Consider the following 24,555-nt stretch of genomic DNA (forward strand, 5'->3'; position numbering starts at 1 on the left):
ATAATCACTAAAGGACAAGGTCACAAAGGAAACAAAGGAAACAAAGGAAACCCATGTGTATCATAGTTTTATTTGATTTTATTATATTCATCGTTGTATTTGGAATCAAGCTATGAAATCCATGCGATTTCCTACTAAGGAAACTAAAGCAACGATCCTCCCAATGGTATTTCCATAAAACCTAATAAGCATTGCCGTAAAATTTGCAACCTTCCCATTCCTCCGTGTAATCTCGCACGCTAGTGAATAGGAAATTCAAAGCTCATTGTCCAGGCTCGCATATGCAATCTAGTATGCAATGCATCTCAAATCGAATCTATCCTAGCCACCCAGCTAATTACCTAAAGCCATCGTTCCATGAAAAATGAACCAATTTAAGTAGAAGCGGCAGTAGTATTAACACCCCTCTCCTTGCAATACTTTTCAACTTCCTTCTCCAACTGCTCCTTTTGTCTAATGACTGCCTCCATAACATCCTTGACATGTTCTTTCTCCTGGCCCATTCCCTCACCTTCATTACCAACTTCCTTCCAGATTCTCGTCATTTCACCCAAGACGGCACCAAGCTGGTTGGGCAACCAAGTAACGATTGGAGAGCCACCTGTTGCAACTGGATGGGCGGTTTTCTTGAGAATGTATTCACGAGTGAAACACCAATGACGCCATCTGAAATCACGAACTTGGTCCATGCAGAGCAGATAGAGAGCAGTAGATGTAGGAGAAGACAGAGCGAAGGATTTAAGATCAACAGCCAAGGAGGCGTTTTGAATATGTTCGAGGAATTGACGGTGGTTTCCTGGACGGTAGGAACGGAAATCCTTGAGGATTGAGGTCAAAGGAGTGGTTGGCATAGGAATATTGAGGAGATTGTCCATGAGTGGAATCTAGATTTAGTTAGAATGGGGGCTTTGTGTTGAAGATTGGCAGAAGAGAAAGAAAGGGGGAATATACCATAGAATCGTTAGCACCAGATTCGCCACGGAAACTCATAGGTTCCTCAGAGACACCTTCGTAAATGACACCATGTGGGAACATAGATTGGCTAGTAATACCAAAAATGAATGTTCTGAAAGAGGTGTAATCACCAGGCTTCGATTTCTGCCACATGCCTCATGACGTGTCAATTTCAGTCGTCTAAGAATTGAGGATGCGAAAGGAAAAAGAAAAAAGTAAGAAACTTACCATCCATGACAGCGTTGACTTTAGTCATAGCCCCCAAAACCTTTCTCATACCTCCCTCAAACGAACCTCGATCATGTTTCTCAACTGCTTCTAAAGCACTGACAACACCATCAACCAATGGTCCAGAGTTAGAGACCATATCTACATGGACGAGAACAAAACCAGCTTCACTGGAAGTGTGATCAAGACCATGTTCAAAGGCACGGATGAGACGGAAGTTATCATATGTATAACCTTTAGCTGGATCCTCGAGGCGGTAGTTGTAAAGAGCATATGAGCCAGCATACTCCATAAATGGTTTGAAACCAGCACTATAGATGAATCAAGTTAGTATTTTATGAAGTGAGATTGAAAGGTAGATAGTTGTAAGTGAATTCAAGGCAATGATGATAGGTGATCATGAGGAGTGAAACAAAAGTGAGAAATATACATACAGTTCAGCACATCTGCTAATAGGCAAACTGATAACCCTAGGTAAAGTTTGTCTTCCCAATCCATACTCTTCACCTTTAAGGAATCTCTCATGACAGGGTTCCAAAAGGTACGCACTAGCTAAGAAGCTATAGTCGCGATAGAGAGCATTCATAAGTGGTAAGTTATCTTGATACTTATTGATAGCATCAGTAAGATCTGGAAGCTCATTAAGAACTGTCTCTCCAAGGGTGAAAGTAGCTAGAAGACCTGGCTTGCCATCAAGAGTCTTGATAGGCATGCGTTGAAGGATAGATTCTAGAGTATCGAATTCGGAAGGGAGAGCGATGATAGGTTCAGTACGTGGAAGGAAACCTCTAGTTGTTGATACCATGAAGGCTGGCAGTGAGTTATCTTCTGGCTTGGTATCCCTAAGAACCTCGAAGTGTGGGAGAGGGGTGGGAGTAATTGAACCCATGATGCAAATGAGTTAAGAAGATGAATGAGGAGGTAGTGATGAAGTAAAATTTGGTATAAATTGGTGGGAAAAGGTGATTTGAAAGTTCTTGAAGTTTTGTAGAAGTTGTGTTGTTGAAAGACAAAGAAAAGTTTCAGCAAAAAGTGCGAAAATTCTGTCCTTTTTATCTTGTTCTTCGTGGCCGGAAGGCATTCCGGCCACAGCAAGGACATGACCTCTCGCTCCTGCTTAATGGACATTCGCAGTGGATTCAAAGATAAGAGACCATTCATGAATAGCTGAAAGTATTCACATGAATATTTCCATTGCCAAAGGATATTAAAGAGCAATATATAAAATTCTGAATCCGCGACAAGAATCAAAGGGGGAAATGAGGATATACCCGACCACGTGTTTGTGCACCTTTAGATTCACCCCAAAATTGTATCATTTATGCTTTCATGGAACTGTCCATAAAAGCATTAGCATCTTCAGTATGGACTTCCATAAGAGCCTTCACAAAATCCATGCTTTAATCATAAGTGTTTATTCCAACATCAATGAGTGTTAATATTGGTGATGGTCATTCATTTCTTTGTACCACCCCCCAAGAATCTTTGTTGATAACCCCTTTATTATGATTGGTGAATTGGCCGGAAAATCGACCGCGGTGGAGAGTCAGCTAACGAAGATTTTATGAGATAACATTAACTAAATGATTGGTCAAATATTCTCTTGATAGAGCTAGACGTCTCACGAAGTTAAGCCGGAACTTTGATAGCGAGAATGGTCATGTGACTATCACATGCAATCATAAGTGGGATAGTTTGGGCTTTGGTTGTCGTTTTCTACTTCAACACTCTTTATTAATCTGGAAGCTCGAGTTGATCATTTTGTGAGCGTGGAGAGGTTTGAGGCAAGAAAAAATAGAGCAAGCAAAGCTACAGTGCATGGCTTTGAGTAGGGAACTTCACAAATTACATTCAAAAAGGGTTTCTTCGAAGTCATGCTGTACTGACGGCGACGTGTATTGTTTCGAGGTCGGCTATTATCGGGGAGGAGTATTTCGATGGACATTTCCCGCGACTATTGGGTATTTTCCTCGAACACTTCTGCCACCAAATATCAAGGAAGTCCTTGGCATTTGTGAAGCCAAGGGCTCATGAATCATAGTTCGCTCCGCGTATCCGGAAATATGCTGACTGTTTGCCCTAATTGTTTCCCCCCAATTACCATCGCAGGACATCGTCTCGAGTTCCAACCAGAGTGCTTCTCTTTCAAAGTTATGTAGACCTACTACATACAGGAACGTTATTCGTACAAATCGACCAAATTTCCGAATTACTGGTGTTCTACGCGCTTGCTATGGCTGTTGAATATGTGTTGAGGCTTGGAGTTGATATTAACATTCGGAAAAAATGATGAAACTCCTGCACTTTTTGACATCTCTATGACGGGAAGTCACCATCTGAGTTATTGATATCGCAATGATGTCAAGTAATGGCTGGTGATGAAGTGACGATAGATAGAGTATCAACGAAAAGTCTTTCTTGTACATGGTCGTTCTTTCCCATAGAGATATGAAGCACACCTCTCCCAACTGAATTGTGTTATTTATATTTCCTACTCCCACTTGATTTCTTTTCACTCTGTATATACGAGAATTCAAAAGCGAAATCATGTTTTCCCTCATGGTAACCTATAGTCTCTTCAGCCACATGGGTGCTACAAATGCGTATACGACCTTCGATACAACTTGTGCAATTCCAGCAAAATCAACTAATTATGTTTCACCACCAAACAGTCGAGGAACGCTCAATATTCTATGGACATGTCTATTCACAATCATCATCTGTACATGGGCCATTCAGCATCCCAACGTACCCCAACAACGAGCCAGTCGAGATTCGGGTCTGAAAGACGATATAAAGTGGAGAATCAGACATTTCTCAACTAATCTCAAATGGATGATAGCAACTATCCTCGCTCCAGAGATCCTGCTTGCGAAAGCTTGGAGTGATCTCGATGTTGCACGGAAACAGCTTGAAAAATTCAAAGCTTGGGCTGCTGATGATGATGTCGAGTGGACATTAACTCATACCTTGTTCGCAAACATGGGCGGTTTTGTAATTAGAAGCAATCCAGCATCAAGTGAAAATAACGATATCGAGGCCAAGCCCAGCGTTGCGCTTGACATTCTCGCTGTTCAGACGCCACACTCACCTTCGACCGAGGCTTCTACCCCATTAATGGAATCATCTACCGGGTGCGTATCTCCAGATGCAAATGAGGCCTCAATCCGAGTCAATGTTTCAGACTCGGGTGCTGCGACTCCTGCTCCTATCGATTATCCCAATCCGTACCATTTGACCGCTAAACAAATCCTCTCACTTCGACGATGCGAGCATATCCGACTTCCCAACATCACACTCGAGGAAATCAACGACAAAAGCAAAAATGATACTTTAATACGCATCATCGCAACCGCTCAATTCCTCTGGATCGTCGCCCAAATAATCGTGCGAGCAATCAAAGGCCTAGTAATCGCCCAACTCGAGCTGGCAGTCATCGCCTTCTCCACCTGCGCATTCCTAGTCTACATCCTCAACTGGAGCAAACCCAAAGCCGTCTCAATTCCCTTCACAATCCTCTCCTACGAAGGCCCCATCCCCACTCCCCTCCTCGAATTCATGAATAAAGATCTCGATCGCGCATCCATGCTTAGCATAATTCTCAATACTCACGCTGCACCCCTCATATCCGGCGCGCCCATCCCAAACGATACCATCTATCCCTCCGCCGACGAAGAAGAAGCCTGGCTCATCGGCTTCGAATTCGGCAGTATAGTCTTCGGATGCATCCACGTCGCGGCATGGAACTTCACATTCCCAACCCGTATCGAGCAGATTCTCTGGTGGTCCACAAGTATCTGGTGTACCGTGTTCGTACTCATCTATACCCTGATTCCCTACTGCGGTATGATATGTTTTGGTGATTTCAGAAGAATTGCAACGCCCAGAAAATTGTCATGGGGTGCTGCTCCACTATTTCTTTTGTATGCGTTGGCGAGGTGTTTCCTGATAGTGGAAATTTTTAGAAGTTTGTGTTTTTTACCCCCGGATGCGTTTATTGCTACAGTGATGGAGAATGTTCCCTTTTTTGGCTGATATGAATGGACTAATTCATACGCTTGGTTGGTATGTACTGGGCTTGAAGAGAATGTATATAGAATTATGGTACTATTGGTATTTATGTAAGCTTATAGCATCAATATGAAAGTAATGCGTCGCTGTTTTTTAGAAAGTTAACCCTGCCACTTTCTCGCACTTCTTCAAGGTGAAGTCGTGAATCGGTGAGACAGACCCATCCGGCACAAAATCCTGAGGCAGTAGAGCTGTAGAAGGTGGACTTGGCAGTGGAGGCAATGTCAGTTTTTCATCGCGCCGATCGAATCTGCCTCCTATGGAAATGAATTTGGAGAAATGTGTGACTTGAGGCAAGGGCTCTATTTGTTACTGTACAGGACTCAAGAGGATGAATTGCGTATGAAGAGTTCACGGGATTGACTTTTTGAAGAGATTTGCTATGATTTCTCCATTATTGTATTCAGTTTTATAATCATTAAGCATGCTACTAATTATTCATGTCCCGATATGTCCCGATCCCCCCCATCCATTCGTCTGTTCTTCGCCCATACCATATGCACTGAGTCCTATATCTTAACCTCAGCAGGAATATTAATGCTTTCAAGCTTGAGTCCCTTTTTGAGTTCGCTCTTGCTTGGCATCTTTCCTCTTCTCATCAACTCTGACGCCTGTATCATGATTGGATCAAATTGCATAGTACCAACAGCAACAACAGTCTCTTCTTTACAATAATAAGCAACAAATTTTGCTTTTTCTGGTTCACCCTGCAACACTAAATCATCCCAACCATTGATAGTGTTACCACAATATCTGAGTTGTGAGCCGAGTGCTGACCAGAAAATTGGTATGAATGCTTTAGGCTTTGCGGAAGGATTGCTAATATGTGTAGCAACACTTCTTCCAGAATTCTGTGCCACATTCCAATGCTCAATTCGAGCTAAACTTCCTTCGCCACCAGGACCATTATATGGATAAGCTGCGATATCACCGATGGCGTAAACGTCTTTTAGACCCGAAACGACGAAGTTTTCATCAGTTGATAGTGAACCATCTTCACGAAGTTCAACTGATTTGTTGTCTTTCAGGTATTCTGTTGCAGGACTGATACCTGTTCCTAAGATCACCAAATCTGCCTCAAGGGTCGTGCCGTCCTTTAATTGTACACCTCCAACTTTAGAAGAATCTGACTTCGATGGGACAGCCTTTTCAACACCAGCTTCCATATGGAACTTTACTCCATTTCCTTCCAAAGCCTTTTGGAAAATTTTGCCGACTTCAGCACCCATAACTCTCTCAAGTGGTGCAGATTCCATGCCAACAACTGTAACATCATTATCCTTAGCTGTAGCATTCGCAACTTCCATTCCGATAAACGAGCTTCCAATAATGACAATCTTCTTATTCTTCTCCCCAATAGCCGCCACAATACCCTTCACATGATGAATATCACGGAGGAGAAAGATATTGCCCAGCTCTTTGAAACCAGGCAAAGGTAAACTCTTTGGAGATCCACCAGAAGCCAACACCAACTTTGTATAGGGGAAACTATACATCGAGCACGTTAGTATCGTCTGATAATTGGGTACCTGTACATCTTGTCCATCATCTTGAATGGATGTTGTAAAATTTACGACTCCAAATGCAACATCGTACCAAACATGAGAATACACTTACGAGCTACCATTCTTTGTTGCTACCTTCTTTCCCGAAAAGTCAACACTTGTAACAGTATCATTGACAGTTGTAATAGATCCGTCTTTGAACCAAGCTTCATCCCTCAAAGCAAGTTTTGATGCGTCATCAATGAGAGCTTTCGACAATTTTGTTCTATCGATTGGTAAGTATCCTTCGTTGCTGATCATGGTAATTGATCCTTTGAAACCGGCTTCGCGAAGTGCTTCAAGCGTGCTGAGAGCGCCACTTCCACCGCCAACAATTACTACCTTTTCTGACCCGATTCCTCCGGTAATTCTGACGTTTGGTTTTCTGCGGCTACCCTTGATGGTCTCTTCCTCTCCTGTAACATACACCGAGCCATTCTTTTCGGACAACTCGAACGAAGGGAGGGCATCGAGAGCAGGGGCATTTTCGATATCTCCATTGCTGGCATTAAAACAAGCTATCGATGAAACGTTAGCACATGTTCCTTTACATCTCCAAGATCACGAATATCTACCTCCGTGCCATGGGCATGTAATACGACCATCTCCAGTCAAAACACCGTTGACCAATGGAGCACCATAATGTGTACATTTATGGCCTATAGCCGTAACTTTCCCGCCAACATTACACAATAGTACCTTTCCTCCTTCTACACCCTCTACTTCGATTTCTTTCTTCTCTCCAGGCTTCAGATCCAAGGAGCTGAGATCCTTGAGCTTATATTCTTGTGCCATTGTTAATTGTGTGGTTGTGAATTGCTTTGCGAAGTTGCTATGTGGAACGTGGGGAACCAAAGAGCGGGAAATCAAAGCTTGTCGACCGAGGTGTCTGAAGGTTTTGGGTGCAAAGGATTTGAGAGAGTACATGAAAAGAGAAATATTGGCAGATGGTTGAGATGAATGAGGAAGTACAAGAGAGGGGGATTCCAAGAGGTGGGTGGATATCAATCTGTGTTGTACTTATGGGTATTTGGCTGCCAATGTGGCATGATGATGTCGTCGATTCTTGATTCTCCATGGATGGTATTGGAGGAGTAAACTGCATGGTAATTCAGAGTCTTTCATTGGACGAGAGAGGAGCTTGAGCTCTCTCCCGGAATGTCGTCACTGCTTTTAGTGGGGTTGTTCGAGAAGCTTTCTGATCGTGCCGCTTCATTGGTGGAGTTATCGATAAGCCCAGCACTAGTACAGTTTGAGGCTTAGTTGTTTTCTTGTCTTAATAAGCATGTAGGGAGGGAGGGATTTGCTTTTGGCCCATCTAGATCTACGATGTGTACTTCGTATTGTTCGGAGGAGAAGTTGAGATTTTGATACTGCGTCTAGGATAATGAAGACAGCCTATCATCTAAGGTTACGACTTCATCGATAAATAAATACTACTGTCTATCCACCTCGATTTGATATAATCTTTGTCATTAGCCCGCCTGCCTGCCTGCCCAATTTTGAGAGCGCTGCGGACTATGTCGACTTTCTAGGTACCACCGGGACATTTACCATCCATTGAAGGATTTCATAAATGATCTCTCCAACAGCAATGCCAGTAGTTTCAGCTGAATTGTCATAAATTGGAGTGAATTCCACGACATCTGATCCTACAATCTTCAGCCCTGCTTCTGATAACCCACCAATGATTTGCAACAACTGTGTTTTGAATATTAGTCCATGTGAAAGCGTCCCCTGGGGTTGGAAAATACCTCTCGTGTTGTCCATCCACCAGGCTCGATTGTTCCAGTTGCAGGTGCATAAGCTGGATCTAATACATCAATATCTACACTCAAATACACATACTCATCGCCCACGCGTTCAACGATCTTTCGAACCACTTCCTTGATGCCAAGCTTGTCGAGCTCTCTTGCTCGAATATATGTAAACCCGCATCTTAGATCGTTGTTCAGATCAAAATGTTGATCCATAAGTGGACACCGTGTTCCTAGATGCATGTTGCTATGATTTGACAAAAGCCCTTCCTCATGAGCAATGTGCAACATGGTTCCATGGTTGACATCGGTGTACTTCGATAGTCCCCCACCAAGCTGTACTGGATCCCATGTATCAAGATGGGAGTCAAAGTGCAAAACGGCAACACGTCCCCATGTTGAGTGGAGAGCTCGGAGAATAGGTAAAGCTGAACACAGTTCAATATCCAAGAGCATTGATTAAGCCACGCATGATCAAGAAAACTTACTAATGGTATGATCGCCACCTATGCTAATGGCCCGTATAGCCTTGCCATCGGTATCATTCTTTGGACTTCGCGAGTTGATTGATTTCATGCCATTCTCGAGTTGTTTCAAAGCCAAATGCTTATCAAACGGCGTATTCGAAATGTCTCCACAATCGACCACAGTGGCCCAGTCGCGGAAAGGATTCACGTTATTTTCAATACTAATGACAGTCAGAGTTTTCATCCTGATAGCCTATTTGGATGACCAGACTTGCCTCCACCCAAACCCCGGAGACATCCTTCTCGCCCCTTGCCGTGCAGCATTCGGACCAAATCTCGCACCGGGTCTATATGTGACTCCTAGATCAAATGGATGGCCTACGATTGCCACATCGAATGTTCCGTCATTCTCGGGATCGAAACAGTCCACAGCAGGTAGATGTGCAAATGTTCCGCCTGCGTTGGATATTAAATCATCCTCCTCAAAAGTTCGCCATTCAAATGTTGGCTTTAATCCAACTGGATGTTCTAGCTCGGAGACCCCATTCTCATAGGGGGCAAAAATAGATGAGGCGACGAAATTTTGATGTTGGTTATTCGTAAGTTTTAGTGGTCGCTGATATGGCCCTGAAGGAGCGATGGTCGTGATTGCAGCGGGTAGGAATGTTAAAAATGGGATGAGAGAATGAAACATTGTGATAACTAATCCATCTCTGATCTAATAGTTAGGGAAATCCTCCATTATGTATGCTCGTACCAAGACTTCTTATCGACATTGATATACATCTGTGATAAATGTTATGTATTAATCTTTGAAGATCCCGATGTCTTGGTGCTCGGACAACTCATGGTTGATCTAGATTCGGGAAGTCCATGCGAACCCCGCTATTTTACTAACAGACGGCTACTCTGTAGACCTTATCGTCGTCACCTGTCCATCTGACGTACTTACAATATCAAAAGTCTATCCTCTTATTCGATTTTGTCATAAGAGTCATATATTGGGGCAGTATGTAGGCCGCGCCTTCTATCTGTCCAAATATTGCAATTTGTCTTGGGTCTCCGAATACTCGGTGAGGCAATGAGGCTTTGAGCTTACAATGATTAGTCATGCATCCAGGTAATCCTGACCTTTTGCTCGACCTCGGACGAGTGCCGACATCAGCCACTCTTCACAGATTGGACGTCTGATCACAACGATTGTATGCCTAAAGATACACCATGCAATATACTCAGCAATGATTAGTATTATTGGGCTACGTAAAATTAAATCGGTCATTGTCGCGCGGTGAGACCAAGAGAATCCTCAGCCGCTGAACATGGGACGTAAGCGCCAACAGCGGTTGGGCAGTTCGAATTTCAGGTGGGGTTGACGAGATTCTCTAATATGATATAAGGAAGTTCTGCTTCTAATTCTGCTATTTCTCGATTTCTTCTTCAATCATCTCACCCCGTTGTTACCATTGTGTAAATCGGTTTATCTTCATTATTCACTGGATATTCAATCGAACGAGCCCATCGGTTGTACATAAGTATCGTACAATCGGTAAGTAGCTGATCTTGGGCACTTAAATATGGCTGTACCACCATCCCCAGGGCTAGGAAAGCTCAACAAGAGATTCAACAAGATGGCTTCACCTTTACCCCCTTCACCCCCTTCCTGCGACTCTAGCGACGATGATTCTTCCGAGGACGAGTCTCAAATGTTTCTTAAACAAGGACCAGGAGGTAACATTGTTTTCGTTCCAGCACCAGATGTTAAGAAGACCAAGCACATATCCCCTCAGGATGCCATAGATGAATTCTGGGCCAAATTCAAGAGCAAGACGCCAGGAAAAGGTATATATAAAGCATTCACTCTCAAATTTCTAACAAGAATGCTAATATATGTTTGGAATCTAGCATCTACCGTTCTGCCCAAGAACCTTTACACAACAAAAGCCGGGCAGAGGGCATCAAAACCAGTTACAAGAGGCAAAAATGCCGTTGCATCCTATGAAGAAGCGGCAGCACTTTGCAAAGCCAAAGTTGCGAAAATTGTCAAAGAGTGTCGTCGAGTAAACCAAAAATATCGTGACCCACATTTCGACATTGAGTTTGATTTAAAATGGGGCAAAGGCGATTGTCTCCAAATGCTCGAGAACACAAGTGAAAGATTAACGCCAACATTCCGTCCTGGGTCTGTCAAAAGAGTTGGAGACATATTCGACAATCCTCAGTTCTATGTCAACCAAGCAAGCGCAAATGACATTAGACAAGGCCGTGATGGTGATTGTTGGTTTATGGCAGCTCTCTGCACGTTGGGAAATAAGCCTGGTTTGATTGAGAAAGTCTGTGTTGCCAGAGATGAAGAGATTGGTGTGTATGGATTTGTCTTCCATCGTGATGGAGAGTGGAGATCAGAGATTATTGATGACAAGCTTTATTTGACGAAGCCTGATTACGATGAAAGTTGGATTGAACGTAATCTCATCGAAGATCGCCAGCGTATCAACTCCGAAGAGGATTACCGTAAAATTTATCAGAGCAACTCTGGTGCTTTGTATTTCGCGCAGTGTGAAGATCCAAACGAGACTTGGTTACCGTTGCTTGAGAAGGCATATGCAAAAGCTCACGGAGTAAGTATTTCCATTAAGAATTCATACAGTATACGCTGACATTTCAAAGGATTACGCCGCTATTGAAGGAGGTCATACTGGTGAAGGGCTCGAGGATCTTACTGGTGGTGTCACAACCGAAGTTTTCAGCACAGACATTCTCGATAAGGAATATTTCTGGAAGGAGGAGTTGCTTAAGGTCAATAAAGACTTCCTCTTTGGTTGTGCTGCCGGTATCTTCTGGGGTCGTGGTTCTAGAAAAGGTATATATGAAGGTCATGCATATTCAATCCTACGAGCGGTAGAGATGGACGGGCAACGACTTGTCTTGTTGAGGAATCCCTGGGGTGAGGGTGAATGGAAGGGTGCATGGAGTAAGTTTAATGTCTCATTCATGCAAATCATATTTTTATTAACCTATGATAGGTGATGGAAGCAAAGAATGGACACCAGAATGGATGAAAAAACTCGAGCATCGATTTGGGGATGATGGTTCATTCTGGATGTCTTATGATGATCTTCTCAAAAAGTTTCAAACATTTGATCGTACAAGATTATTCACCGATGAATGGAAAGTCACTCAGTCATGGGCGTCTATGGAAGTTCCATGGACTGTCAATTATCATGATACAAAATTCTCCTTCACTCTTGATAACGCAGCGCCTGTCATGATTGTCCTCTCTCAACTCGATGGTCGTTACTTCTGTGGACTCGAAGGACAATACCGGTTCGAATTATCATTCCGTATCCACAAAGCTGGTGAAGAAGATTATATTGTTCGAAGTCATGGTAACTATTGGATGCGTCGATCCGTCACTGCCGAATTGGAACTGCCAGCCGGCGAATATGACGTCTTAATGAAAGTTAAAGCTTTCAAAGACGGTAGTTCTTTACCAGTCGAAGATGTTGTTCGCAACAATGCCAAAAGACGCCGTGATAAACTTTCTCGAATTGGTCTATCTTACGATCTAGCTCATGCCAAGGGAATTGTTAAAGAGACTCCCGAGGAAAAGAAAGCTAGAAAAGAAGCAGAGGAAAAGAGGAAGGACAAGGCGAGAAAAGAAGTTAAAGAGCGATTGATGAAGGAAAAGAAGAAGAGGGTTCATAATGATAATAAGGAGAAACGGAAACTTCAAGAACAGAAAATCAAACGTATGGCGAAGGCAAAGACTAAGAAAGCTAAGAAGGCCGCCAAAGAAGCAGCTTTAAAAGCTGTTGAGGAAGAGGCCAAAAAAGCAGCTGAAGATATTGCCAAGGTCATTGCAGAGCGAACTGCAAAAGACGCTAGTGATAAAGATTCAAAGACCAACGAGAAGGCTGTGGAAGTCAAATCCATCGAAATTGAATTTAAAGATGGCGAGAATATTTCGACTAGTGATACCTCATCTGATAAACCATCAGAGACTGAGAAGCCAGCGATGATATCTAGAGCGACGTCAGAGGCGCCTGAAAACTCAACATCCAGGCCAGCCAATGCGGTGACGGGGACTAATTCAAGCGACGACAAAGTCATCCAAGTCAAAGCGATAAACGTTGATGTCAAATCAACTACAGTCACCTCACAATCAGCACCTGCTCTTACAAGTCTATCAACTCAAACTCCACCCAAAGCCCCCGTCGACGACGATGATGACTCTGATCTTGAATCCATTTGTTCCGACATCTCTGACATAACCGTCGGCGTTCTAGACGATGTGCTTGAAACCGAAGCTAAAGCAGCTCCTCTCCCTTCACCAATCAAAGGCGAAGAAGAAGAAGAAGAAGATGAGTTCGAGAAGGATCCTTGGAATGCAGTTTTGGTATTGGGTCTTAGAGTTTATAGCAAGGAGAGTGCTGTGACGGTACAAGTCAAGAGGGAGAGGAAATGGGAGGAACCACAGAAGAAAAAGAAGAATAGAGATATTATGGGAGAAGAGATCAGTAGTGATGAGGAAGAGGAGGAGAATCCAATGGAAATTGGAGAGAAGAAATTGGATGTGGATGATTCGGCGGCTGATGCGGCAGATCAGGCAGTGGAAGGGGCGGTGGATAGTCCGATTGTGGAGAAGGTGGATCCGATCGTTGAAAAAGGAAAAGGGAAGGGCAAGGAAGAGGAGAAGAATGATGAGGGCAAAAGAAAAGAAGAGGACACTTCCACCATTGAGGCCGAGACCGACAAAACGAAATCAGGAACTGCAATCCAGGAAGTAGAAACAGAGACCAAAAACATTAGCGAAACCAAAGTCGAGGATTCTGTTACTGGCTCTACTGTCAAAGTGGAAGTAGAAGTTGAGGTCGAAGTTAGCACCAAGGAAGAAAGTAAGAAAGAAGAGACGGAACAGGAACAGGAAACTATTAGTGAGAAGGATAGCGAGGAGAGTTCTTCGGTTGTTATGGTTTAAGTATTTTTGGGTTGGAATGGTGCGGACTAGGCTTGATGGTGAGCTTTTGGGTGGGGTCACTGGATAGGACTGGTCTATTTGCTTTTAATAATTCTCCTCTTTCTTATTGGTGTGCTGGTGTGTTTATTTGGGATCTGGACGGGTTAATGGATAATTTCACAAATAGGTGTTAGGAATTGGCGGGCCCAAAACTCCTCTCTTTCATATTGGTGCTTTTGGGATGGAGGAATGGATTGATAGATCCATTCACTAGATTGCTTGGTAGCTCGATAGTAGGTACTGGTAGATAGATATGCAGAATGATGTGCGTTGATCTAATAATTCGGTCTATTCCTGACCTGATTTGATGTGGGCTGATTTGATTTTTGGACTGTGAGTTCTCAATTGTAGTGACTTGGTTTTCAATGTGTGTTAATTTTATGAGATATTATTATCCTCGAATTTAAATCAGACTCATAGAAGTCCAAACACCTAATCTCGTCTTCGTATGTAAATGACTATGCCCATCCCCCGCAATGAGAACCGAACAGAAACCTAGTACTATTAAATATCAGCATCTGTCTTTACTAGCCACTTCTTACTAGATGCCAATTATGGTCAACAAGTGGATATGACACAGGATCCCAATTTGTCTAGATCCCTTCATCTGCTCGTGCTGTCAGGGAATATACAACTCCGCGGCCAAGGAAACCAGGTAACTCTTGTTGTTTACCATCTTGTGGTATGTGCATCTAACTTCAAATATGCACACTTTCTGACAGCATACATACCCAGGCAGAAATATCCATCACATCCTCTCCATAAAGCTTATTTCAACCTCTTTCTATGTGCCCTTCATGTTTCATTACACAATCCTGGAATCCGAGAAACTATCATGTAAAGAAATCCACTTCCTGCTCAAAAAACTGGAGATGGGGATTTATTGCCGAGCTGATTGTCGATGAAGGGCGTGCCGCACGCCGAGACCCACTTATTGGTGAGAATGACTAAGATGAGCTTTTTGGGAAGATGTTACTTCTTTCTTTTGAGTTTCGTAGATATTTCTGATTCTGTTTGTTTTTGGTTTTGTTGATGTTTTTTTCTGTTTTGAGTACATGTTTCTGCATGGTTGATGATATTTAAATTGAATTGGTAATCTGAGATTGGAGTCGTGGATGTCATAATGAAAGTGTTTGGATATCCAAGGTCGTAACCAAGACTTGGACGGCTCTCTCAGCACGCATCTTCATCCACAATTGAGGAATTGGACTGAGGTTTCTACGGCGTATAAGTAAGTCATCTTGCAAAATGGAAGAGGACGATTCTGACTCACACTTCTGAAGGTTGATAATATAATTTTGCTCAACGTAGCGTTGCTGTTATGAACTTCTTCACGCCTTGACTCCAAGTTTTTATCACACCTTTCGCTTACACCAAAGAACTCAATAATAGCATTCGTTCCTTCAACGACTCAACAACAAAATTATCAAGCAATTTGACTGAGGAGAATGGTGAATGAATACAACGATGAGATGATATGGGCCCTCAAAACACAATGTCAGGGCAGAAACGTTTCTATTATCAAGCCTCATCAATCATACACCACCATAAAATCAACACCTCACGCATCAAAAACAATAGGGATCTGAATTTGAAAGTCTTCCTTAATTACCAGGATATCTTTGGGGTATGTAGCTAGATCTTAACGAATGAGATCCGAGCCCAAATGGGTATATGATCCACCAAACAAAGTACACGAAGTGTAAAACAAACTACGGACGAATCCTCCTCTACGCAATCCAGAACCAGATCTTCTCCCAGATGTTTCTTGGTTTTTGATCTGGCCATTGTCCATCCTCTGCATCCAAGGCTGCCTTACCAGTGTAGATATCGGCATCGGCTGAAGGGATCCATTTGGTGCGCTTGAAAATCTTCCAGAATCCGTAAAGCAAAAAGAAGATTGGAATTCCAATGTATGCGGTGAGGAAACCTGAAAAAGTTAGGATAAGTCTCATAAAGTTCAGTGCAAATACTTACTGGTAACATCCCAGTGAGAGTGGTTCTCACCAACGAAGACATCAAATCCATTGAACAGAATGATCATGACGAAGAAACCCAAAGAGATCCAGGCTGTGTATGGCTGGAATCTACTCTTGAAGACAAGGGTGTTTCTATCGACCCCTTGAGCTGCCAACGCGCTGTGAAATTTGATGTAGGCGACACAAATGGAGCACCAGGTGAAAAGCGAGGCAATGGTAGTCAAATTTTGAAACCACGTGAAAGCTGTCGCAGCACCACCGGAACCAACTGACAAAAATGTGATGAGCGAGATAGAAGCTGTGCACAAAACAGCCCAGTATGGAACACCTGTCTTGCTGCATCGGAGAAGGAATTTTGGAGCTTGTTTGTTCTGGGCAAGGGCGAACAAGTAACGAGATCCGGTATACAAAAAGGCATTGGCGGATGAAGTAGCGGAAGTTAAGATAACTGCGTTGATAATCGATGGCAATATTGGAATACCGGCGTTTTGGATACCAATAACCCATGGTGATTGAGCAGCACCTGCGGCACCATCATCTTGAGCCTTGAGCAAATGTTCATCGCTGGAGGAAACAAGAACACCAATAGCCAATGATCCAAGAACATAAAAGAACAAAATTCTCCAGAAAACTCTGCGGACAGCCTTTGGGATGTTCTTGCGTGGATTCTCGGCTTCGCCAGCGGCTACAGCGACTAACTCAACACCACCATACGAGAAGGCGGCGTTGACGAGAGTCGAGAAGAGACCCAGGAATCGACCTGTATCCCCAGTGGAGTCGTATTGCAACATGAACTGTCCATGTTTCCAGTAACGGAAACCCAGGCGATCATGCTTAGGGTTTCCTCCGAGATCTACAATAAATGCCATGATCAAAAGTCCCACAATTGTAATGATTTTGATGCTGGAAAAGATAAACTCGGCCTCTCCATAGATGGACACGGCGAATATGTTGAGGCAGATAACGAGAACGATAATTAAACTAATCCATGCGGCGACATTGATATGCACTGCTCCCGGCCAGTATTGAATGACGACAGCAGCAGCTGAAATTTCCGCACACAGGGTAATCGCGGCAGAATACCAGTTCTATTTGGTCACCAAGATCAGCATGAACTCATGAACTCAGGTGCCGAGCAAATGATCCTAGGCTTGTATATTTCCAATACCCCAGCGCGGAGTTGCATCATAAATATATGAGACATAGTGAATCAACTTACATTCCATCCGACAGCAAATCCAAGCGCATCATCAACATAACGGGCAGCAAATTGTGGGATAGCTCCAGGCAGAGGTAGCCATGTAGCCATCTCACCCAAGCACTGCATCATGGCAAAGATGGCAATACCGGTGATACTATAACCTAAGAGCATCGAGAGAGGGCCGGCTCTTGTAAGAGCACTTCCAATACCCAAAAAGAGACCGGTACCAATAGTACCACCAAGCGCAATGAATTGAATATGTCTCGATTTCAATCTATATGTAAAGTTACAGTTAGATTTCATTGGTCATGAATTATTGGATTAGATATGATGAGCCTTACCCTCGAGAAACGTAACCATATTCTTCAGCAGTTTCAATGTTTCCATAAAGCTCACCGGCTTCTTGCAAACCAGCAGACTTTGTTGCATGACCAGTAACAGGGTCGACATATTGAGCACGAGCATGGTTCCCGTTATAATCAGGCGACGAGGACTCGTCGACGTTGTAATGTTCCTTCTCCATTGTTGTGGTTGAAAAAATGGATCGATGTCGACTGGGAGGGGATAGGGAAGAAAAGAGGAAATTGACAGAAGAGGGAGCTCGAGCGACTTTATACAAGCACGACGATTGAAGGTGAACGATACCCAAGAGACGCGACCAGTGAATTAATGTTTGGGCGGTTCAACCCTGATGTACGAAAACGCCATTACAAGCCATCTGCAGCTGCAAGTTGTTTCAATTTCCAGCTCCTCGGCCCATCAGATGTGATGGGAACCCCAAAACTAGATAACCAAACATGCAGATTGGTCCGGGCCAAAATCGATTACCAGGGTTAGGAAACGGGGGCGCCGTGTACCTTTGTTCACTCTTCGAACCGAATATGAATTAGTCGTTATTTACATTTGAAAGTTTCTGGATGGAAAGCTTCCTTCGTTATCAGAAAGCATGGGTTCGAGGACTCTTGCAGGAAGCCGCTAAGATCAATGCGATTTACTCAAGCAGGATTGGATTCGTGTTAAACGACAAGGATTGTTTGAATACACCATTCAACAAAGTACCAATTAGCTTGGTAGGGCAGGTCGTACAGGCTGTATAGGTTGCAGAGCATATGCTGATGCCTTGAATGCCACCTGCAACATTCGACTTAGCATACCGCTGCATACGGGTTAAATAGGCATCCGTTAAGCCCAAGTTTTACGAACAAGGCTTTTTATATATACGTGAGAGCGCCCAGGAACAACAAGACTGTAACAACAGCTAACTTGGCTTACAGTGCGAAGGAAGGACTTGATAACCCTCGCTTTCTACAAAGATAAACTTCGTCTAGGTCGAGCTATTATTTTCGGAGAGGCCGCCGATTGACCTGCCACTTTAGAGAGGCAGCCGAGATAGTGCTTCTCATGTTCGACATATTTTGGGACGAAAGACGCAAATGAGATTCAATATTCCCATTCATTAACCTTTTTGGTTTTTGAGATACGGGATTATATTTGACCAATTATACAATTCATACACAAATGAAATTGTTAGGGATAGTTCATAAGCTGACTAGGGAAGAATTTAACAGCAACCAATAACCGAGGCCTGCAGGAGACTATTAAGCTTAGTGTACTTTTGTTAGCTCAAGGGTCTGATTTTTAGGTGGGGAATCTCGAGAAAGTCTAATGAGACGGGAGCTTGCAGGCTTACTTATGGTATGCTGACAACTAATCAAGCTTCAGCAAAGGTCTAGCTCTCGAAAAGTCGAAGTATACAGATCCTCTAGATCAATGATTGATCACGTCAAAAATTAGCGGTTAGCGACACAAGACTTCTTATCGCAGAAACAACCCGATCAAATAAGAAGTCTAAGAACACAAAATCTCCGTGTGACCACAAGGGACTCAAACTGTATGAGGAATTATTTCTAAATCGAGAAAGCCACAGCCTAGGATTGAACGCAAGCCCGAGGCGATGCTGGTTTCACTACAGTGAGCAGACAGAGAAAACACGAGAGCTCTCTTTTTAAGGACGTAGAAGGGCCGTACCAAGAGTCATTGCTAAACGTAACTTCAAAAAAGGTGGTAATCATTCTTGCCATTGCAGATGTTCCGCTGTTGTCTTTGTCGAATGAAGTAAGCTTCTGGAATTATGCATCGAAGGTACAATTTCCGTGGCGACATGTTCGAGCCTTGTCCATTCCGTGTGGATGCAGACAGGCTTACAGGGGATCCATGTCTTCCTCTCCGCATACCCCAACCTTGCCAAGATACGAATGATAAGGACCAGACGAATGGCAAGATCACCTCACCCTCCATCTCAACATGATTCTACAACTTTGTTGCATAAGAGTTTCTATCAACAAGCATTTTGCCACGATACTCCATCAGAACTAATGTGCTTCCACGGGAGAAGCACTAGAACTTCTAGAAAATGTCTCGAAACGGATCTTATCGTAAATCAATACTATAAGTTGATTTTAGTATTTAGCATACACACACACACGCGCGTGCGAGATAGACCCATAGAGTAATCGCGAGATTAGGTCTAGACTAATCAACCGTTAGATTCTCGGATTCACTGACCGATCGGACAATTTCCTTATCTTCGAACACCTGGTCAAATTGAAGCTCACGTTGAAGAGTGGACAGACATCGACAAGTCTTGCCGGGACATAATCTTACAATATCTCATGGGTTCACTCTCAAGGTGTGGCCGGATAAGGAAGGTCGAAATAATTGTGCTAACTGTGTATGGATCTGATACCATTCAGCCATCCCCTTCTTTCGATATCCTCATATTAGGTACATATGTTACGATTAATGGTGACAGAGTTACTGTTGTACGGAAGGTTCTTTGCTATTGCTTAAAGCTTGAGGTATTTATGTACGTACGCTTCTTTCTCATCTCGCACCACAAATCATCATCTTCCACAAGTACATACTTTCTGCGCATTCTAATTAAGTGCATTCGATGCAATGTTGTCAACTAGTAAAGTATGCAGGGAGAATCTAGATCATGTGAGGCGGGGAAGTCAAGCTGATAACAGGCTATACTCTTCATCTCGAACGAGGGTCTTGGCCGAAGTAGAAACAAGCTTGCGCCGAGTGTATCCGCTTTTTTCCTCGGTTGACATCCCGTATTCTACAAACTAGTCCTTTCATGTGGTCTAATCCAAGAATTTATTATTGTATATCATTCTTGGAAGGCCAAGCGTACATTGAACAGCTTCATTTTTGGCGAGTCGAATGCTTTTTAGATGGGAACATTTCGGTAATACTCATGAGCATAAGCCACTATCGGGCGCTGGACGTGTCTCAGATTCAGGCGTGAGAAGTACCAAGTGGGGGTGTTCATTGCTGTAACGTGTTTTCGCCGCACGTACGCAAGCCTTACGAGGGATAAGATAAGGGACGAACTTGATGATCGGTGACGAATTCTATTCTCATTTTGATTTAAGTGTTGAAGTTTAAAGAATTGCCTTGAATGAGACGATATGTGAGGTGATGAAGTGAATCATCATCGGTAACCCAGCGTGTTTTTTTTTTTTGTTTTTTATTCAGCCAATCTTGGCTCGTCCCTTTCTGTTGGTACGGCCTTCCTCATCTGATTTGGGATAGCTTTCAGGCTATGCGAGTAACAGTACATATAAAATGATTCTGCCTTGGCAAAATCTGCCATGAAGTTCTGCGCAGTCTTGGGGTTTTACCGGGAAATTGATGGACAAGGTGCTGATCTTTGAGTGTTATTGATGTCTTGTCTCCAGAGTCTCTAGTCAGGAGCTGGGTCAAAATGGCAAGGTTAGACATTGACTGTGTATTCGAATCACACTTACAAGATACTATGAGACAGGCGGGCAGATGGGTAGGCGATCCGCGGGGTTGAATCCTTTCGTTCACGATATTGTAAGAATGAGGTGAGCAGCGAAGGGCGATAATCTATCAGCTCTGATGTTTATCCGTCTCTGTGTCGGGGCGAATCGCTTGTTGTTTGATAGCCGTAGAGTCATGGCGGTACGATATTTCCCGTTATTATCCCTCTCCTATTTCTCTCTTTTGCTACGAAACTTTCGTTTCTGTTGTGGCAAATTTGGATCTCAGTCTTGGTTGGGATCTTATCGGATTGCCCTGAAGTTCAACTTCGAGGTTTTCAGAATCAATGAATCCGTTGGCGACAAGTATTCTGTCACGGTAAGCAAGAATATACTAGCATGTGGCAACTTTTCTTTTTACCTTCGACATTCTGAGACCTTCATAGGTTTGCTTTGTGTGCCCGGCCGGATTCCAGCGTACCTGCGTGCATAACACCAACTTCCATTTCATCACCCATCATGATTTACTAGATAGCTCACTGAGAAGTATGATATTCTACTGGATCAAATTCTCGTCGAGGCCGTTTGTGTTCTCAGGTATTCGTGGATTCTTGATAGCTAAGTAAAAACCCAGGAATCAATCTAAATTATACTAATTAAATAAAATAAGCTATTTGGAATTCAATTCTCAGAATACTCAATTATTAAGTTCTGACTTGGTACTATAATAATCCCAGAGTCCCGACGTTATAAATCAGGCCACGTTGTGCAATTTGTCAAAGATCTTCGTGACGCTGGTGGGTATATCTAATTGTCTGGTAAAACTATAATCATAGCTAATCAAAGTATTGAAGCCATTCATCTGATTGTCCCAAAGTCAAATTGACGATGTCCTTGAAACTTGCGATATCATTGTTTGGATTCCAGCAAGTTTCTAGATTGACATGATTCAAATTACAACACGAGTTAGAGGGCCCGACCCCCAAAGTAGCATATTGAGAATGTCAAGAGTAAAAAAATGCATCTTGAAACAATACTATACATTTCTGGGAATCATACTTGTTTCTCGAAGATCGCAATATACCGCCCAACTAACACCATAAGGACCCTAGCAACTTCGGCCACCGAGGGATGAAGTTGACCTGCTTTCAAAATGAGTTATGGATGTTAGATAATTTCATTCTCTCATCTATGAAAAATTCATTGATGTTTGAAATGGGTATTATCTTGGTCGATGCTCAACTATATTTGAAGAACGTCGACACATAATATATGATCATATAAAACTTGAGAAGTGGACAGATGTGCACTGTGAAGACTTCCAATGTCCCATCGTTACAAAAATTGAGAATTCAATGTTCGACGCCATTCTTGAAAAACTTGAGAAATTTTGATTTCCTGAACCCTCGAGCGGATCTCCTCGATGACGATGGCTAGTCAATGTAAAGCAGATGCTTCATCCTGGGCTGCTCGTGCTGCTATGTATCACCTCTGAAGCGCCTGGGGGAATTTAACGGAATACATGATATTCCCGAATTCCACCCTGCTAGGTTCGATAAATAGAATCTGTGCTGCAGAATGGGAATCTATGGCATTTGGAGATGTTAGGATCGGTGGAAAGGGGGCGGAAAAGATCTTCTGCTGTGTTTGGGAGAGATTGTTTATGTTTTGGAGATGATGATGTGGGAAGCGCGCGATGAGAGGCTGGCGCTGTAGGATGATGTGGGATATTGGGTATGGCGAGGATGAAGTGGAGTGTGGTGAAAGAGAGAAGAGGAGAGTGATTATATGAGTCGGATAATGTAAAGAGCGAGTAGCTTCTGCAAATTCCAGAATGTTGATGTGATGGACTCTCGTCGCGAAGTACAGGGGGGTATTGTAATCGGGTTGAATAGTTGAGAGATAGCTAATGAGATAAGATAGTGTGAAATTCTCGATGAAGTGATTAATGATATAGAGTAACTGATTGTTGAAGAGGCCCTGCGAATTTGTGTATGAGTGGTGTAGCGACGGCCTTTTTCTCTGACGGCTCTTGTGCTGTAGTATTGTATGTGAAATAGATGGGGAAAATAATCTTACATCTTTGCAATGGAAGCTGATGGCCAATTGGAAAGCTTAGTGGATGGATGTCTTGCTGCTAGAAATTCTACAGTATAGTAATGTTGCCGTTTATTCATTGATTATATGTACTATGCCGCTCACAATTTGTCGGATGTTTTGGTGATTAGTTTGTGCCTGGTCATCATAGTACAATGTCTTCTCTTTGGGAAGGGACTCGGTACCAGAGATTTACAAACTTTTGGGTATTAGATAGACCTATATTTGACTAAAAAAGAGAGTCCCAACTTCAAACAGTGAGAAATGAAGCGGTTTTCCCAGCTGTATGTCTGGTGTGGATGAATATTTGGCAGAGAACTATACGGTTCTCGATTGAAAATGATGTTCAATGATACAGATATCGGAACTTCATTACGGCTTGAATCTTGAGTAGAGTAGCCTTATAAATCGAGAATTCCATAGCTGTGTCCGACCTCAAACAACCGAGCCTCAATCTTCCAACTAGTCTTGTGTGTTAAGCCTCATTGTTAGAATTGATCGAGACAACAGAGCCTCAGAATTTGAGCTAGTTGGAGCATACGATAGTATGAGTCTGATAAGTAGATATTCGACTCGTGCTCTACAAACAAGAGAGACGATTGACTGCTACAAATTCCTCAACATATCATGACAATCTCTGCATCCAAATGATACACTCGAATCAGAAATTTTAAACAAGAAGATATCCACGTCTCAATCATCTAAAGATTCCTTCCATTTCTTTCCAAGAACAAGAACAAGAACAAGAACAAGAACAAGAACAAATACTCCAACACTCGATATCGCAATTCTTAACATTACAACGCCCAGAAACTGCCGTCATCGTCGTCGTCAAAAAAAACAAAAAAAACGAAGGGGTAAGCGCCAACGCCACGCACCAACAACCCGAAAAATTCGGAACCCACCGAAAGTTCCACTAAGCCACATCTAGCCTAGCCTCTCCTAAAAATGACCTGATACCATTCCGTCGTCACACCACCATCGTGCTATTGTCCAACTTTTCCTGCTGTCTCTCTACCCAAGATTTTATTCCGATCTTTTCCTCTCCCATTTCTTCCCGGTTCTGCCATAATCATATAATGTAATCCAACATACTTTTGTAAAGCACGCACCCTCATTCGATAATATTTTTTCGCTCCCGGTAAGGAAAGATGAAGGAAGCGATTCCAAGCGAAGAGATCAGGAGATTTTGTACCGATAGACTGTATCGATGGTAATTTTCGCATGATGCTTCTGCTGGGTCGGATCATGATGGTTCGGTTTGGGATTCGGGATTGGGGTTCTGGAGGCTGTGGTGTTGGCTGGAGAGGTCTTTCGGAATGCATAGGATGGTGTAGGTTGATGATGTTATGTTATGTTATGTTGTTGTAAGATGAGATGAAGTATATCATGTTTGTATATATATGTATCCTCGCTGTCGTGTTACTCTTCTTGCATATCATATCATAT

The 24,555-nt window shown here is 43.0% G+C and overlaps 7 protein-coding genes across 7 annotated transcripts; 3 read left to right on the top strand and 4 right to left on the bottom strand.

Moving 5' to 3' along the window:
- Positions 1-63: 63 nt before the first annotated feature.
- On the bottom strand, positions 64-2,159 carry BCIN_14g01360 (hypothetical protein). Its single transcript, XM_001552800.2, has 4 exons — positions 1,617-2,159; positions 1,183-1,493; positions 952-1,109; positions 64-884 (listed from the first exon to the last, which is right to left on the bottom strand). The coding sequence occupies exons 1-4, from the start codon at positions 2,069-2,071 to the stop codon at positions 375-377; spliced, it is 1,434 nt and encodes a 477-aa protein (XP_001552850.1). The 5' UTR covers positions 2,072-2,159; the 3' UTR covers positions 64-374.
- Positions 2,160-3,502: 1,343 nt separating this feature from the next.
- BCIN_14g01370 (hypothetical protein) lies at positions 3,503-5,298 on the top strand. The gene has a single exon (XM_024697018.1). The coding sequence runs from the start codon at positions 3,730-3,732 to the stop codon at positions 5,215-5,217; it is 1,488 nt and encodes a 495-aa protein (XP_024552832.1). The 5' UTR covers positions 3,503-3,729; the 3' UTR covers positions 5,218-5,298.
- Positions 5,299-5,651: 353 nt separating this feature from the next.
- Bcaif1 lies at positions 5,652-7,873 on the bottom strand. Its single transcript, XM_001552798.2, has 3 exons — positions 7,373-7,873; positions 6,871-7,315; positions 5,652-6,741 (listed from the first exon to the last, which is right to left on the bottom strand). The coding sequence occupies exons 1-3, from the start codon at positions 7,722-7,724 to the stop codon at positions 5,763-5,765; spliced, it is 1,776 nt and encodes a 591-aa protein (XP_001552848.2). The 5' UTR covers positions 7,725-7,873; the 3' UTR covers positions 5,652-5,762.
- A 283-nt stretch (positions 7,874-8,156) lies between these two features.
- BCIN_14g01390 (hypothetical protein) lies at positions 8,157-9,850 on the bottom strand. Its single transcript, XM_024697019.1, has 4 exons — positions 9,297-9,850; positions 9,043-9,242; positions 8,552-8,982; positions 8,157-8,498 (listed from the first exon to the last, which is right to left on the bottom strand). The coding sequence occupies exons 1-4, from the start codon at positions 9,713-9,715 to the stop codon at positions 8,316-8,318; spliced, it is 1,233 nt and encodes a 410-aa protein (XP_024552833.1). The 5' UTR covers positions 9,716-9,850; the 3' UTR covers positions 8,157-8,315.
- Positions 9,851-10,474: 624 nt separating this feature from the next.
- BCIN_14g01400 (hypothetical protein) lies at positions 10,475-14,187 on the top strand. Its single transcript, XM_024697020.1, has 4 exons — positions 10,475-10,860; positions 10,924-11,639; positions 11,689-11,992; positions 12,045-14,187. The coding sequence occupies exons 1-4, from the start codon at positions 10,596-10,598 to the stop codon at positions 13,997-13,999; spliced, it is 3,240 nt and encodes a 1,079-aa protein (XP_024552834.1). The 5' UTR covers positions 10,475-10,595; the 3' UTR covers positions 14,000-14,187.
- A 1,449-nt stretch (positions 14,188-15,636) lies between these two features.
- Positions 15,637-18,110, bottom strand: BCIN_14g01410 (hypothetical protein). The gene is made up of 4 exons (XM_001552795.2): positions 17,560-18,110; positions 17,237-17,492; positions 16,016-17,105; positions 15,637-15,968 (listed from the first exon to the last, which is right to left on the bottom strand). Exons 1-4 carry the CDS (start codon positions 17,739-17,741, stop codon positions 15,769-15,771), a joined length of 1,728 nt encoding a protein of 575 aa, XP_001552845.1. The 5' UTR covers positions 17,742-18,110; the 3' UTR covers positions 15,637-15,768.
- A 2,674-nt stretch (positions 18,111-20,784) lies between these two features.
- Positions 20,785-21,745, top strand: BCIN_14g01420 (hypothetical protein). Its single transcript, XM_024697021.1, has 2 exons — positions 20,785-21,388; positions 21,456-21,745. Exons 1-2 carry the CDS (start codon positions 21,206-21,208, stop codon positions 21,633-21,635), a joined length of 363 nt encoding a protein of 120 aa, XP_024552835.1. The 5' UTR covers positions 20,785-21,205; the 3' UTR covers positions 21,636-21,745.
- Positions 21,746-24,555: the final 2,810 nt, after the last annotated feature.

Source organism: Botrytis cinerea, chromosome 14 (assembly GCF_000143535.2).
Source record: "Botrytis cinerea B05.10 chromosome 14, complete sequence".
Classification (NCBI taxonomy): Eukaryota; Fungi; Ascomycota; class Leotiomycetes; order Helotiales; family Sclerotiniaceae; genus Botrytis; species Botrytis cinerea.